We start from the raw sequence: 15,641 nt of genomic DNA, 5'->3' as shown, positions 1-15,641 counted from the left end.
ATCTAAATGAGCTACATTTTTTCAGATACAACGGAAATTATTATTAAATCTATATAAGTAAGGTTAAAAAATTCTCACTACATACGGGCATTACTTGCAACGATGGGTTGAGAACTTCTTTTAAATATTTGTGACGTAATTGAGCTCTTCTCGCTTGTTTCCATTCTAGTATTGCTCGTTGTTTTGGTGATATATCGAAGGATTCTATTTTCTGTGCACACATCTTTTCCAGCAGAAAATTTGCTCTGTTCAGAAGGAATATGTGACAAATCGCAAAAACTGCTCAGAACTTTTTGTAACTGCAACCTGGAATAGCGATATAGGCTACCTATACTTTTGATAGATATGTATATACATACATATATATATATGTAGAATCTATATCTAGAATTTGTGCTAGGGAAATCTTTGATGAACATTTAGTTGTTAATATATATAATATATATAATATTTAATACATATACGTGATATATAAACATAATAATATATAATAATACTTTTTAATTTTCTGATACGCACTATTTTAATGAAATTTAGAGATTACGTCAAATTTAATATCTAGAATTCAATTTAAGTAATAACACGTAAGTAAAAATGGAAAGTTCATCATAAACATATAACTACATAATATTTATGATAAACTACGTATATATCTGATTTGTACAAGAATGATTAATGAAAATAAATAAAATAATTATTAATTGTTATATGTATGAAATAAAAAGTAACAATAAATAGTAGTAGCAGTAGTAGTATTAGCAGTTTCGTTTATTGTATTGGACTTTCGTCCATGATAATCTTAAAATTAAATATACATTTAGCGATAATTATACTTTGTCTGTTTTACATTATCGCTTATTGACATATTATTTACTTAGAATTACTAGTTATATCTACATTACTATTGTTTGTTAGAATAGTTTAAATAGTTAAATAAACAGCTTAAATAGTGTCGACAGATTATAAAGATTGAATGAAAAGAATGCGTAAACATTGTTTGCGATAAAATACATTACTCACATATAGACACATATGTTTGAAATGTGGGTTGCTAACATTTATCAAAATCACATGACAAATGACAACTGGAATGTATTGTGCAGGATGATATTCAAATCGATTTACGTAAAATATCCGGACGCATGTGAATAGATAAAGATTATCCGATATTCTATATTCCAGTATTTCCCAATGGATTGAAATTTTATTAAAACTGTGTTATTAATTTAGTTATTACATAATATATGTATAATATTATAAAAAATATTTGTTAATATTATTATTTGGCATTTCGGAAAGCTCAATAAATAAAAGACGAAAGATTTGAAACGTTAAAAGATTTTAGTTTAAAACACAAAAAGTTGTAGTTCTATGAAAAATTGCTCAGTACATATAGCTAATTGAGATTCAAACATTTCTAACAAGATAATATATTTTCAAACAATTCGAAAACAGTTCAACTAAGCGTAATATATGTATACGATAAAATTCATATTCTTAGCTCTGTGTATAACATATTCAAGAGTTATAAGTGTTAAGAGTAGTTTCTATATCTTAAACCATTTTATGTTTCCATTATATTTTATTATCGCAGTTTTTAAAAATATTTTTGTATATGTATAAAATTTTAAATCCAATATATTCATATTTATCATATAGTTTAATAATGTTCTTATTTTTCTTGAGTGAGTCATATAATATCGTGATGGATGCGGAAGTTAGAAGTTGGGAGACGCTATCGCACAACAGAACCAATGATGAATCACGTAGTAGAAGGGGAAGCTATAGAATATAGAGAAGAGAGAGCGCTTTACACTTTGACAGTAGTCTAGCTAAAAATCTGAAGTCTGAAAGGTCGTGGTTACTATTGGTTAGTGGGCAGTCTGAAATAACGGGTCATACCTACGTTGTGTGTATCAATCGTTTTGCGTCAAATTCTCTCGGCAATTAAATTATTCTTGGTAAGGCATTTAAAGCTTGTTTCATCGTTTATGTCATTAATATTGAATCGTAATTAGACATAAATATAAATGTATATAACTTATACATTATTGTTATACTTTTCAGGAATTATATTTTATGATAATATTTGACTTTTCTTTCATTGATAGTTTTTTTTTTTTTTTAAATATATAACCTTATCCTTTTTTGGACAATTAAATATTTCATTTTAATCCGACTATTATAAAATTATACTGATTGCGGAAATCCATTTATATGTCGGAGAAAGATCGTGCTTTGTTCGGCATATATTAAGAGTTAGAGAATTATTTCTTTTTGTTCTTTGTCATATAATTAATTTGAGAAGATTAATCAATACTCATTTACTTGTGATATCGATATAAATGTATCGATAAAACACTTGATATATATGCTCCTGTTACACAGAATTCCAATTGATGACTATCATATTATGTCTTTGTTCGTATGATGACAATGATAGATGTAATGTACAATTTTATGCGTAGTAGAAATTTTTGTATACAAGTAATGGTAGATATCGCGGAAATACATAGGTCAACAAAATATGTAATTACATATTTTTTTATAAAGAATACGGATTTTAAGCGTAGGGTTTTTATATGATTTAAAAATTTCCTTTCTTATTGTCATTATCTAAATTTCTATTAATAATTTCATTACGTAAAATTGATTTATATTTTCACTTTGCACTATTATCCGTATAAATATTCCTTTTAATATTTACATATTTTCGATAACAGACAGTACAAAGACGTCATTTTATAAAATGAAATTAATGATTGATACAAATATGGCGCTATCTAGATTTTCAAATTTTGACTTTCTTTTTATAAACAATATAATGGTAGAAAACATTTGATACAAATTTAGAAACGATCAGGAAATAAAATGTATAGAAGATAATATATTTTAATAAAAAAATTAATTTGTATATATTTTTTTCAGATATAATTGCAAAATCATGAAGCTATTTCTGCTTCTAATTGTAGCAGTACTTGCTACGGCACAAGCTATTTCTTTTTTTGAATTGGTTAATCAAGAATGGACAACATTTAAGGTAATTAAATATATTGCTTTTATGAAAAAGGTTAATAATGCTGTAATAATTTTGATATATCTTGTGTAACACATTAAAAATTTTGTCTTAAATTGAATCAGTTATATTGTTTAAATAAGAAATGTCCCCTTGTATATGAAATGTATCTGGTCTGCAGTTGACCTTTATCAGTATATATATCTTTATGTGCAGATAAAGTATTTTCCTAGAAATAAATATGATCATTTGTTTATTTTTATAGCATAATATTTATATAATATTCTAAAATATTTTAGAGTATAGAACAACCTTTATAATAACAATAACATAAATGATTATAAATTACGATAAAATAAAGAAATATACCTTGTATTATTCATTTTTAGATGGAACATAATAAGATATATAAAAATGATATAGAGGAAAGATTCAGGATGAAGATATTTATGGACAATAAACATAAAATAGCTAAACATAATGGGAATTACGAAATGAAAAAGGTTTCATATAAATTAAAGATGAATAAATATGGTGACATGGTAAATAAATTGCAAAATTTAAATAGCTTCATATTACGTATATATATTGAAAATTGTATAATTTGATTTTTAGCTTCATCATGAGTTTGTGAATACGTTAAATGGTTTTAATAAATCCATAAATACTCAGTTGAGATCTGAGAGATTACCTATAGGAGCTTCATTTATTGAACCAGCGAATGTAGTGTTACCAAAGACAGTAGATTGGAGAGAACATGGTGCTGTAACTCCTGTCAAAGATCAGGGACATTGTGGGTCATGCTGGTCATTTTCTGCAGTAAGTTTTGTGACTAACAGTATACAATAGTTTAGATATCAATAATAATTCAAATAAAAAAATTAAATTATAAGATATATACTTAATGTTTTTGATAAATTTACTTAGTGAATTATTTATTAAAAAATTAGAATTAGGATTGTAATATATTGTAATCAAGTTTTAATGAAATGAATCGATCAAAATCATTGTATAGACTGGCGCATTAGAAGGACAACATTTTCGACGAACAGGAATTTTAATTCCTTTAAGTGAGCAAAATTTAATTGATTGCTCTGGAAAATATGGCAATAATGGGTGCAATGGAGGACTGATGGATCAAGCTTTTCAATATATTAAAGATAATAAAGGTTTAGATACAGAAGTTACTTATCCGTATGAAGCTGAAAATGATAAATGCAGGTAAATATTATAAGAAAAGATTTTTTCCTAGTTACTATGATTAATTATTTCATAATGTGTAGATATAACGCAGCAAATAGTGGTGCCCGTGATGTTGGCTATGTAGACATTCCTCAAGGTAATGAGAAAAAGCTTAAAGCAGCAGTTGCTACTATAGGCCCAGTCTCTGTTGCCATTGATGCTTCTCATCAATCTTTCCAATTTTATTCCGAAGGTTTGTTTGTTCATTATATAATTTCATGCTGAACTATGAATTTGAACCAATTGTTAGTTTATAATAAAATAAATGTTATGTCTAAATTATAGGAGTCTATTATGAACCAGAATGTTCTTCAGAAAACTTGGATCACGGAGTATTAGCAGTAGGATATGGAACTGATGAAAATGGTCAGGATTACTGGCTAGTAAAAAATAGTTGGGGTGAAACATGGGGTGATAATGGGTATATTAAAATGGCTAGGAATAAATTGAACCATTGTGGTATTGCTTCCACTGCTAGTTATCCTCTTGTTGGATCTCAAGGATAGTTTGTTAAGGATTTTATGAATAATTCTAAGATGCAAACAAAAAGTGAAAAAACGGAAATTAATAATGATAAGTATTTGAACATATCTAAGTTTCTGTTTGTACATCAAAAAAGCATATATATTTTTTTTATTAATTGAATAAAAGGAATGTTTATTAATATTACATTGTTTTAATATTACCTTTTAAAATTTTTATATATACATATATATATACGGGGTGGTTGGTAACTGGTGGTTTTCGTTCGAGGCTTTGTTTTCGAGAAAATCGACTTTGAATTTTCGCTCGGTATGCGTGCACTTTATCACGTCTCGTTATAACGGATCTCACTGTAGATTTTTAAAAAAATAAAAAAAAAATTAAAAAAAATTTTTATTCTATATTTTCAACTTCTTTTTTCGCGTAGAATCACCCTCTTTCCGCTTGTACCACCAGTTACCAACCACCCTGTATATTTATGAAGTGTCTTGAACACTAAATTGATGTGTTGAATTTTTAAACGCAAGATGGATGCCATTGAATTAGTGTGTGCCGAGACTGTCAAGGCGTATGCATAAGCTGTTACCATCAGCGGTCACAATGTGGAGTGCTACGGCATTAATATATGCATGTTGTAAAATATAGCCTTATGTAAAAATTGTAAAATTTTTATCAACTAACGAATTATGAATGCATAAATCGATATTGTGCGAGTTTTAGTTGTGTTAGTATATTATATTGAAGCATATTTACAGTTTAAACATAACCTATTAGATTTCAAAATTGGTCGACGTTTATTCCATGTACATATTCGGTGATTTAAATAAATGAGTACGTTTAAAAGATTTGTATAGAAATATGTATTTTAAATACAATATAAATATATTTTCTCTTAAACTGTTCACACGATATTTATAATTGTACATGCGATTGTATGTTTACTTAAAGAACTGTTTTTGAAAATTATTTTATACTTGTATAAATAAAATATGTTAACAATTTTATATTATTTATGAAGTTTATATATAAAATACTTTATCTAATAGGTTTTTCATTAGTTGTTATATAACATTTATTTATTCTAATTGTTATATGTTTCTAAAATGTATCAATCAATGTTGAGGCAAATATTTTTATTTTAATATAAATTCTTGAATATAATTAAAAAAATTAAGAAACGATATATGTAAACAATTATCATTTCTTACAAGTAAAAGTTCAATTTTTTAAATATATACATTATTTTCTTTTTGCAGCTACTTATACATAATGGGTGAATTAAATGTATGTTTTCAAATAGATACAGACAATCGTGAAAATTTTCCATCTGCAGCTGCTTTTCAGACATTTAAAAATCAAAGAGATAGTTTTTATGAGATATTTAGGATATGGGAAAAAAACCATTCGGTGCCTGGATGGATATTTCAAATAGCTTTAGGAAGTAAAATAAGAACTATGTTGACATTACACAATGATGCTATAAATTATTACCATTTTGCAAGATTATTTAAGTCGCAACTTTTGATTTCATGTATACAAAATAGGCAACAGGTAAGCTAGATTAATAAAATTATATGTTTAAATATTCTTTATTTTGCTTAGATACTAGTTTTTTAGTTTGTCTTTATTATTTTCAGACAGAGGTAGAAGATGATGAAAGTATAAGTGTTTTAAAGACATTGAAAAATGTAAATCCGAAAAAATTGGATCAGCTTCAAAAGAGATTAGTAACTCCACAGCCTTCCAAAAACCAAATTACGGAACCATCTTTCCCTGGAGTACAAGAATTTTTCAAAGACTTTATATTATTTGCTTTTAATCCAATCTTTTATGTTCATCTAGAAAATTGTTTAATCCACGAGATAATGGAATTGAACGATACTCAGTTTAACAATAGTGAAATAGAAGATTCAGGTATTAATATATACATATAGCATTAATGTAAGTTATGTATTTCCATTTATTATTGATATAACTATATTATTTTCTTTTGTAACAGAAACAATAGTCGATGAGCAAACACAACAAAATTTTATTACTTGTGTATCCAGCTTAAGGCTCCTTGCAAAAGTTTTAGGTTTCCTTATATCATTACCATATAGATCAGAATCAAACAATTTTAAAGAGTTGATAGCAACTCAAGTAGAAATTAGAAGCAAAGTAAGTAATAAACTTCCTGCCTTATATACTCTTTTATTATTAATAAACGAAATTAACCTTAAGATTTTTATTTAGGTTGTACCAGCAATAAATTTACATGTTTGTCTACATAATGCAATAGCATTAGGAAAATTATCATTAACTGTACCTTGGATTGCAAAATACTTGGCTATGATGGATACTGTGTCTCTTCGTTTACCATATTATAAGCAAATTTTGGAACTTTTATATTATATTTATAAAGCTGTAAATCATTTTGATTTTTCAACATCTGACAGTTTTATTTCTCAACAAACAGCAGTTCTTCTTAAATCTACTTTAAATTGGTTATTTGAATTACCAAATGTTCCAAAGGATTTGTATTCTATGTGGCAAAAGATATATAAAGTTAGAGAATTGCGAAGTTTGAAACAACCTGATAAATATCACGAGCAAAAATATATGCTATTAGGAGAGCCGACTGTGTCTGTTACATCAACTAAATGTAGTTTAGACAAATTGGACATAATTAATGAAAGAACGTTGCGCATATGTTGTCCATTGGTTGGATTAAACGTATCTGTATCAAATTCTAATACAAATCTAAATAATTATAACTCAAATAAACACATTACACCAGTTTCTAGTCAACTTCACAAATCTGCTAAGAGTGCAGATATAAAGCATTTAGAGGTAAGTTTATCAGTTAGACATGTTTTATAAGAAAAATTTTAATATATAAATTTCAATAGTTGCAATTGGAAGAGGCATTTTTTGGCGGACAACCAGCATCTACTCGAAAAACTGTTGATTTTGTATCAGAGCGAGTTGCGTCAACTTGTGTGAAACATATATGTAATACTTTGTTAATGGCCTCTAGAGAAACAAATCTGAATATTTTTAGGGAGATTCTGGAAAAAAAGCAAATCGAAAGACAACCTGAGAAATTCGGGGAACAACGTAACGTTACAGATTTTAAGGTAGATTTTCGAATTTTTTATATTCATCGTAATACTACGAAATACTATGATGTTTAAATATATTTTTAAATTACCTAGCTAATTCATATATTATTCCATTTAGGCAATTGTGACAACTGATATGAATACATTGGCTATGAATATGTCTAAAGAACTGAAAGAGCAGTGCGAAATATCTATACCAGGAATTTGTGAATTACGGGTAACTAAATGTATAGAATCTCTTTTAGCGGAAGATTCGTTGACACCTGTGAAAGAAATGTGCGCTAAAATTGCTACGAGATTAGCTATGGAACGTATACATCAATGGATACAATCTCACATAGTGGGTGGCTCATTATTTATAAAAGATATGGAAGTTGAATTAAATAGATTTTTAAGGAATAATGCACCACTTCATCCTATCGAAGAAAAGAAACATAATCCAAATGTTATGAGCCCAACAACTATCACTGATAACTTGAGAGTAATTATTTACATGCTTGATATTTCGTTTAACAGAGTAACATTGAAACTTATTAGTTTTTGTATTATAACTTTTATAGGAACTTATATGGGTTATACTTGATAATGGTGGTGATTCTTTAACAACAATGATTGTTTCGACTATATTAGATAATTTATATCAGACTTTAAACGAAAGAGCTGATTTAGTTGTGGGGCCAGAGAAAGTTTTATATTCTCTTAGTACAGATTTTGCGTTATTTTTAGGTAAGTAAATATTAAGTTATTAATAATATATATGATTCATTATTAATTATTGTCATACTACGAAAAAAAATCCTGGATTTTTATATTTGCAGTTGCTTATCGAAGTGATCTGTTTATTCCAAAAGTTCAAGAAAAATTTATAACAGTATGGGCAACGAATCGTTGTAAAACTTTGGAATCAGATTCGCCTATACATAGAATACTTAGTTCTAGAAACGTTATGCTCTTAGCTCAACCAGAAAAAGAAGAAGTTTGGACAGTATTTGGAAAATTTATTAATAAATTAATAGAAAAAAATGTTTTAGATATTAACAGTTTTAGCGATCAATGTGTAGCTTTATTTAGGCAGAACTGGCCTGTGGTAAATATTTTATTTTTCTATTACTTATTAAAATAGATTGTGACAATTATCATTTATATCAAGCTATCAGTTTCTGTATTTTTATTTATAGCCTATATTGAAGCATCTATCAAAATGTTTAATGGAAGTTATAACAGATTTCAAAGCATCAGATGAAACAACAGAGAAAGTAAAATATCTACTTGGTTGGATAGCTGAAACCTATAACGAGATAGAGTTTTGCAGTGATTACAATCCCATAGACTGATGTTCTTTTGATCCTTTATACTTATAGCTCCTTCGTGGGCTGATATACTGTATAAATTCTACAATTCTTGTGCATATATGAATGTAAATTATTGTACATTAATTAATCAATTTAGTAGGTGAAAGAAATGTATATTTACAATACAGTAATTTCGGAAATTGTTGTTACAATATGGTTGTTAATCGATATAACGAATTTCAGTTTATTTTAAAGTACATAAATTGCTGAACTTGCAAAACAATATCATAAATTTGAAATCTGGGATTTGATTGGTTTTTTATTTAGCAGCATTACTTATTGTTGATCGTACATTCGTTGATCGTTGATTGTACATATGCATTGTACATGTACATATGCACGGATTTCAATTTTTACTTTTAAATGTAACGTTATATACTCGTTTCTATGTTTGACATCAACTGTTGCATTTTAATGGATAAATGCGTATTTTGTAGTTAACGACGAAATATTAACTTTTCGTATGTACGAAACGTAAAATAAAGAAAAAATTGTTTTTTATATTTTTATTTTTTGATTATAATCCTTGCATTGCCACCTTCCATTCTCCATACTTTTGATAATTGATCTTAGTTACGATTAATCGCGTATCGAGCTATGAGTCCCTTTTTTTCCAAATACTTTTATTCCCCACTATTTCTTCGAGTATATGCGCAACGTAGGATGCGCGAACGAGTTGAGCGCGAACAAATTTCGTTGCAGTTCGCCGCCGTTGCTCGAGGAGTTTGTACGTATCTTGTTGCTTCGTAATTTTTCACTAAATACTAGTATCGATGATCACGTTGCGTCAATCAGCAACGTGTTTTTTCGAGTGAGCCTGTCATTTTTTATACGTTTGTTAATTATTCTGTAGAACAAAAAAAGATGTGTTTTCTTTATACAAATTCGGTCATACTTCAAACGAACATAACTATTTATCTTCATTCGCTTCAAATAACAGGTGATATATTGCAATGATTTAGTAATGCATTATCATTTGTCGACTTACGTTGTATTATTTTAGACGCGTTAATGTGCAAATAATTAAGAAGAGTAATCGATGTCACTGAGAAACGAAATCTTATATTTGTTAATATCTCTCTATGATAGATAAGACCACTTTGACACATGAATGTCGGTCGGTAGCTAAACAAAACGAACGCGATATTTTGCAACAGAAGTCGCACCTTTTTTAATAACAGGTAAATATCTAGTGTTTCGCGGAATTTTTCTTCGTTGTACTAAGAATCTAAGATGTCGATAAGAAAAGAGAGAGAAAGGGAAGACGATAAAACGGTGATGTTGACAGGTGGTAGCATCGGAGTAGCTGCGTTCGCGTGTATATTTCGATCGCGTGTATTTACTCATTCGGTGGGTCGCTCGGTGGGTAAAGAAAGGCGATCCTGTGCATCCAGCTCTCGCAAGCGAAAAGAGATTGATCGACCGGTGTCTGAGCGCGAACACGTTCTCGAGGATGCTGCTGCACACGCGGCGCAACGGACGAGTGTCGAACAATGCGGCCTACTCCAGTAACTTTCTTTCCTCCAAGAGCACCCGTTAATTCGAAGGAACACGCGATCTACATTCTTGTAGCACGTGTTTACTGACACGTGGCTCGCGCGAGAGGCTGTCAAACGATCTATGGAATCGCGCAACGTTTGCCCATACTTTTTCATCGAACCAACTATTTCTCCATCTCGTAAGGTAAGTTTCCTCTCCGAGTGTTTGTTCTTCAATTGTTTTGATCACGTGATTCTTAATACGTATCAATGAAAGTAACATCTAGCCTTTTCTATATAATACTAATTAAAGGAACACGTTCACTTGAGTGTAACATTACCGTGAATTGCTTTCGGGAGTAATTTCTCACAAGCGTCGAGAGCGACTATCTAATCGAATAGTTTATTATCCGATATTATTTATTATTACATTAGCGGAAATAACGAGGAGTAAATATTATAAAGATACATTTTTGCGAAAGCATTAAGTACCAGAAAAAAGTGTGCATTGGTGATATTGCAGGTTTCTTTGTAAACTGTAACAAGCGTTCTTGTGAATCGAACTGGAAATCAAAACGATAAGGTCACTACATTTAAATATCGAGTCCGCTCGGAAACCGGATAGAAAAATACACGTGAGACACAGTTTTGCTATCGTTGCGGTTATTAACGAGCAGTTTTTTCAAAGATCAAACGACATTGTCTGCGAGCCTTTAACAGCACGCTTCTCCAAGGAATAGAGAATGGAATCTGTTTACGTTCTTTTAAGAGCTCCACACCATTCGAAAGAAATTTTTTCTCCCATTTTTGATTTTTCGATGACGAATTCGCGTAAAGAAAAACAGATTGAGCATTTGTATTGTTTTCGTCGATGTTTAATCAATTTTAATGATAAATCGATTTTCGCCTGTTATACTTGATAGATTAGCTTGGTTGATTAGTAACGGTTACGCGTAGTTATAAATGCTCGCCATTACTGGCAACTTTTGTAAGGGAAGGCCGCAATTTGTGGCTGGTGGTGTCGAGCGCCATTTTGATTCACCTCTTTACAGGAAATTACCAGGCCTGTTTCAATTTACCCCTCCCGCGACACGCGAGGCTCCATCACAAATTCAATTTTCCTCAGCAGAACCAGTTGAAAAGAATATTAGTCTGGTTCTACTTCGATCTAAAACCACTCGTATAACATTTTATTTCATTATTTTTACGCAAATATACAAAACTTATTGTAATCGAAGCCATGGTAATTCCTTAGATCCGTGGTATAAAACGTTATATGATTAATATCTAATTTACGCGTGTACAGGATATCGAGGGTCATAAATCTCAATCGGCGTTCCGCGTTCCCTCGCGTTTCCTATAGAAATCATAAATCAAAGCTTCTTATGCTGTTATTATGTATTGGGTTGGCAACTAAGTGATTAGGTATTTTAAATAAGAAGGAAAATTCAAAATTTTTGCTTAAAATTATAACCTTATTCAATTAGGTATTGTCCATTTTTGTCGATGAGCTTTTGCCATCTTTCAGGCAGTGTCATAATTCCATGTTCATAAAACTTCTGATTTTTGCCAGCAAAAAACTGAATTAAATGTGATATCACATCATCAGCGTCATTAAAAATTTTACCATTTAAGGAGTTTTGCATGGAACGTAATAAATGGTAATCTGAAGACGCAAGGTCAGGGCTATATGGTGGTTGTGACAACACATCCCAATCTAGTTCCAATAATTTTTGGTGAGTGACCAAAGATGTGTGAGGCGTTGCATTATCATGATGGAAAACAACACCCTTATGATTTGCCAATTCTGGCCGCTCTTCTTGAACTGCATCGCTCAGTTTGGCAAGTCGTTGAACGTACGCGTTTGAATTAATCGTTTGGTTTCTTGGTAAAATTTCAAAGTACAGAATTCCTTCATAATCCCATCAAACTGACAGCATAATCTTTTTTTGGTGAACCTCCGCTTTTGGTGTCGTCTGGGCTGGTTCATCTTGCATCACCCACGATCTTTTCCGATTAACGTCGTTATAAACTATCCACTTTTGGTCGCCAGTAATCAGTCGTTTCAGAAATGGATCAATTTCGTTGCGTTTCAGAAGCGAACCGCAGATGCTAATGCGTTGCGTCAAATGAAATTCCTTAAGCTGATGAGGGAGCCATAAATCGAGTTTCTTGACATGGCCGAGCTGTTTTAATTTTTTTTTAATGCATGCATGCTATACATTCAGCTTCACTGCAATCTCACGCGTTGTGCTATGACGATCTGAATCGATAATGACCTTGATATGGGTCTCGTCAACTTCAACTGGACGAGCAGATCGTTGAACATTTTTCAGTGAAACATCACCAGGACGAAATTTGGCAAACCAATTTTGACACTACCTTTCTTTCAAGGCTTCATTCCCATATACGGCACATAACTTGTTGTGTGCTTGGGATGCGTTCTTGCCTTTTCGGAAATGATACAATAAAATATGCCTGAAATCCGCGTCTTACTCTTCCATTTTTGAATTGGGATAAAAACGAAACTAAATGACTAATCGATACAATTTTTCTATTAAATTAAAGATGGAAGTCCAAACAACGAGAAAATAATATAGGTTAGGTGCTTTGAACACGTTGACAAAACAAAAGAATGTGCTAAGGCCACCTATTGACAAAATCCGCAATAACTTAGTTGCCAACCCAATAGATGACACGTGGATTACCTCAAAGATTCAGAATTTAAGTATGTTCAAAATAAAAATTATATCGTTGCCCTTTGTATAGTATGGCAACGTTTCAGTGTTCTTAAACTTATGTGTACAATAATGCTGTGCGTAAGTATTTGGACATTTGACGCAATCTAGTCGAAACATTGATATTTTCACTGTATTTCCAACATTATGATAGAAGAATGTTTCTTAGCTGTTAATTATTTACTTCTTGGAATAAATGGGCTGAATTGTATTAAAATTTTTAGAATGTGTTTGTTAGTAGATATTCTAACCATTTAAAAATCTTAACATCGAACAAATACACTTGAAATCACTAATTAATATCAGCTATTGTTTTATCGATATCCACTAACTGTATATAGTTGTCCGAGATAAGATCAAAGGCGAAAATTAGATTAAAGAACTTCCTCCAAGGCGTATTTTATACATCTGCAATAACGTGGAAGTGTCCAAATGTTAATGCATGGTTGTCTACCTAGATATATTCTACTGTATCTTTAACACGTTGAATGCCACACCAATTTTACAAGGTTTGAACGTGGCGCCACGATGAATTTCGTTATTATGCGATACATATATTGCTGAAATATTACCCACAAGAAATATGTTACGGAGTATAATCATCATTAATGAATTCATCTCACTGAGGTCACCGGCGACCCCCAGGGCGCTGTAGTGCAATTTCGCTCGATTCAATTATTTTTTGCGATTATCAAATATCTCATATTGTTTCTTCGCGTTGCTAAATAATTGTCCTATGTTGTTGCGTCCCGGGGCCTACCACAAATCATAATTCATCCCTCGGTCATACCTATTCGGACCCGCAACAATCCTAAAGAACCGTCACAAGATTTAGCATTTTTTACTTTACTGTCAAGGTCCTTAATTACCATCAAACATCTTTCAAGTCGAAACGTTCCTTACTGTTATTGTTCGTTAAGGTAAAACACGGAAAAGCGTGTTTTTCCCATGTTCGACAGCCACTGGTGGGGGACGCACATAATAGATGTATATTTCATGTATAAATAAAACTATTTTTATAAGTTTTATACTGCATTAATTTCGTCACACCATTGTAGTAACAATGGTAATAATAACAAATTTATAACTATTGATATTTGTTCAAATTATGTATTTCTACTAATCTTGATGCGCCGGTCACCACCACGCCACAGCCAAGTTGAGTGCCGGTCACCGGTGACCTCCACGGCGTCACGACCGTTGGGTGCCGGCCACCGGCGACTTCCACGGCGAAATTGAGTGCCGGTCACCGGTGACCTCCACGGCGCCATGGCCAAGTTGGGTGCCGGTCGCCGGCGACTTCCACGACCAAGTTGAGTGCCGGTCACCGGTGACCTCCACGGCGTCACGGCCAAATTGAGTGCCGGTCACCGGTGACCTCCACGACGCCACGACCAAGTTGAATGCCGGTCACCGGTGACCTCCACGGCGCCACAGTTAAGTTGAGTGCCGGTCACCGGTGACCTCCACGGCGCCACAGTTAAGTTAAGTGCCGTCCACCGGTGACCGTGGCACTCAACGTGTTAAGAAAGAGTTGGGATAACTAGTTACTTATATCGTAAGTTACTCTGAAGAAAGTGAAAAATAGAATCAATAAATATATAGTGTTCTTGAATAGATGCGAGAGTAACGAAGAAATGGAGACACTTTACACGGGAGCAATCCACGGGTTTCCCCAATCGAACGGTGGACTGTCTAATGGAATATCTACGGGAATTGCCAGCTCGTTCGATCAAGACGGCGTGTTGAGTCTCATCGTCGTTCTAGGCGGAAGCTTGTCTCTGGTTGCTCTAGTCTTTGCCTTCATTACCTATAGGTAAGTCGATTGATATTGCTATTGCCAATAAATAGTCAGCGACATAACAGATTTTTCAAAAAGAGTCAAATAATTGATTGTCATTGTTGTCGATTGGTATCAATGGATACTGTACATTGTTCATATCTTAACACTTAGCCAACCGAATAGCGAAATCTGCCCTCTGTGAAGAACATCGCTGCATGACCGAACTGGGAGATCTCCCTTTTTGACTTTAGCAATGCGTTTCTTTTTTCTTTTCGTTGTTGTTACTAGTTATTGTTTACCTGGAATTGTTCTCAAATAATTGCGCCACTTTTTCTGCTTTTATAAAGCACAGTATATAATAAGATACAGCAACTTAGTGGTGTTAAAATTAATTAAAAAGCTACGCTATCAGTTATGACTAAATAAAGTTATAATCGAACAATAC

General features: G+C 31.6%; 3 protein-coding genes across 9 annotated transcripts in view; all 3 read left to right on the top strand.

The window, feature by feature from the left end:
* Positions 1-1,803: 1,803 nt before the first annotated feature.
* CtsL1 (cathepsin L) lies at positions 1,804-4,924 on the top strand. Its single transcript, XM_069131321.1, has 7 exons — positions 1,804-1,961; positions 2,929-3,040; positions 3,406-3,558; positions 3,632-3,835; positions 4,032-4,237; positions 4,300-4,451; positions 4,544-4,924. Exons 2-7 carry the CDS (start codon positions 2,945-2,947, stop codon positions 4,762-4,764), a joined length of 1,032 nt encoding a protein of 343 aa, XP_068987422.1. The 5' UTR covers positions 1,804-1,961; positions 2,929-2,944; the 3' UTR covers positions 4,765-4,924.
* A 311-nt stretch (positions 4,925-5,235) lies between these two features.
* dlt (codanin-1 like protein dlt) lies at positions 5,236-9,673 on the top strand. 3 transcript variants are annotated; one of them, XM_069131269.1, is made up of 10 exons: positions 5,236-5,465; positions 5,998-6,292; positions 6,379-6,655; positions 6,741-6,901; positions 6,977-7,573; positions 7,633-7,860; positions 7,964-8,326; positions 8,406-8,571; positions 8,664-8,932; positions 9,003-9,143. In XM_069131269.1, the coding sequence occupies exons 2-10, from the start codon at positions 6,011-6,013 to the stop codon at positions 9,021-9,023; spliced, it is 2,364 nt and encodes a 787-aa protein (XP_068987370.1). In that variant the 5' UTR covers positions 5,236-5,465; positions 5,998-6,010; the 3' UTR covers positions 9,024-9,143. The 3 variants fall into 3 exon arrangements, with proteins under 3 accessions (XP_068987370.1, XP_068987367.1, XP_068987368.1); XM_069131266.1 differs by having other exon boundaries at positions 5,239-5,465; positions 9,024-9,673; XM_069131267.1 differs by having other exon boundaries at positions 5,239-5,572; positions 9,024-9,673.
* Positions 9,674-9,877: 204 nt separating this feature from the next.
* LOC138189115 (adhesion G protein-coupled receptor E3) overlaps positions 9,878-15,641 on the top strand; it is a 79,018-nt gene continuing 73,254 nt past the window's right edge. The window contains exons 1-4 of one of the 5 annotated variants that reach the window (XM_069131271.1): positions 9,896-9,924; positions 10,287-10,378; positions 10,486-10,880; positions 15,032-15,229. In XM_069131271.1, the coding sequence (XP_068987372.1) occupies positions 15,051-15,229 (179 nt within the window). In that variant the 5' untranslated portion in view covers positions 9,896-9,924; positions 10,287-10,378; positions 10,486-10,880; positions 15,032-15,050. The other 4 variants (XM_069131274.1, XM_069131272.1, XM_069131270.1 and 1 more) reach the window with 4 other exon arrangements.

The sequence above is a fragment of the Bombus flavifrons genome, chromosome 18, assembly GCF_040668555.2.
Source record: "Bombus flavifrons isolate JBK064 chromosome 18, iyBomFlav1_principal, whole genome shotgun sequence".
Classification (NCBI taxonomy): Eukaryota; Metazoa; Arthropoda; class Insecta; order Hymenoptera; family Apidae; genus Bombus; species Bombus flavifrons.
This window is presented reverse-complemented; position numbering and strand designations above follow the sequence as displayed.

Excerpts from the sequence above, each read along its gene's own strand:
- CtsL1 (XM_069131321.1), top strand. The coding sequence starts at position 2,945 with ATGAAGCTATTTCTGCTTCTAATTGTAGCAGTACTTGCTACGGCACAA. Across the intron at positions 3,041-3,405 it reads AAGAATGGACAACATTTAAG|ATGGAACATAATAAGATATA; the intron begins GTAATTAAATAT and ends ATTCATTTTTAG. Across the intron at positions 4,452-4,543 it reads TTTCCAATTTTATTCCGAAG|GAGTCTATTATGAACCAGAA; the intron begins GTTTGTTTGTTC and ends TCTAAATTATAG.
- dlt (XM_069131266.1), top strand. The coding sequence starts at position 6,011 with ATGGGTGAATTAAATGTATGTTTTCAAATAGATACAGACAATCGTGAA. Across the intron at positions 6,293-6,378 it reads GTATACAAAATAGGCAACAG|ACAGAGGTAGAAGATGATGA; the intron begins GTAAGCTAGATT and ends TATTATTTTCAG. Across the intron at positions 7,574-7,632 it reads CAGATATAAAGCATTTAGAG|TTGCAATTGGAAGAGGCATT; the intron begins GTAAGTTTATCA and ends AAATTTCAATAG.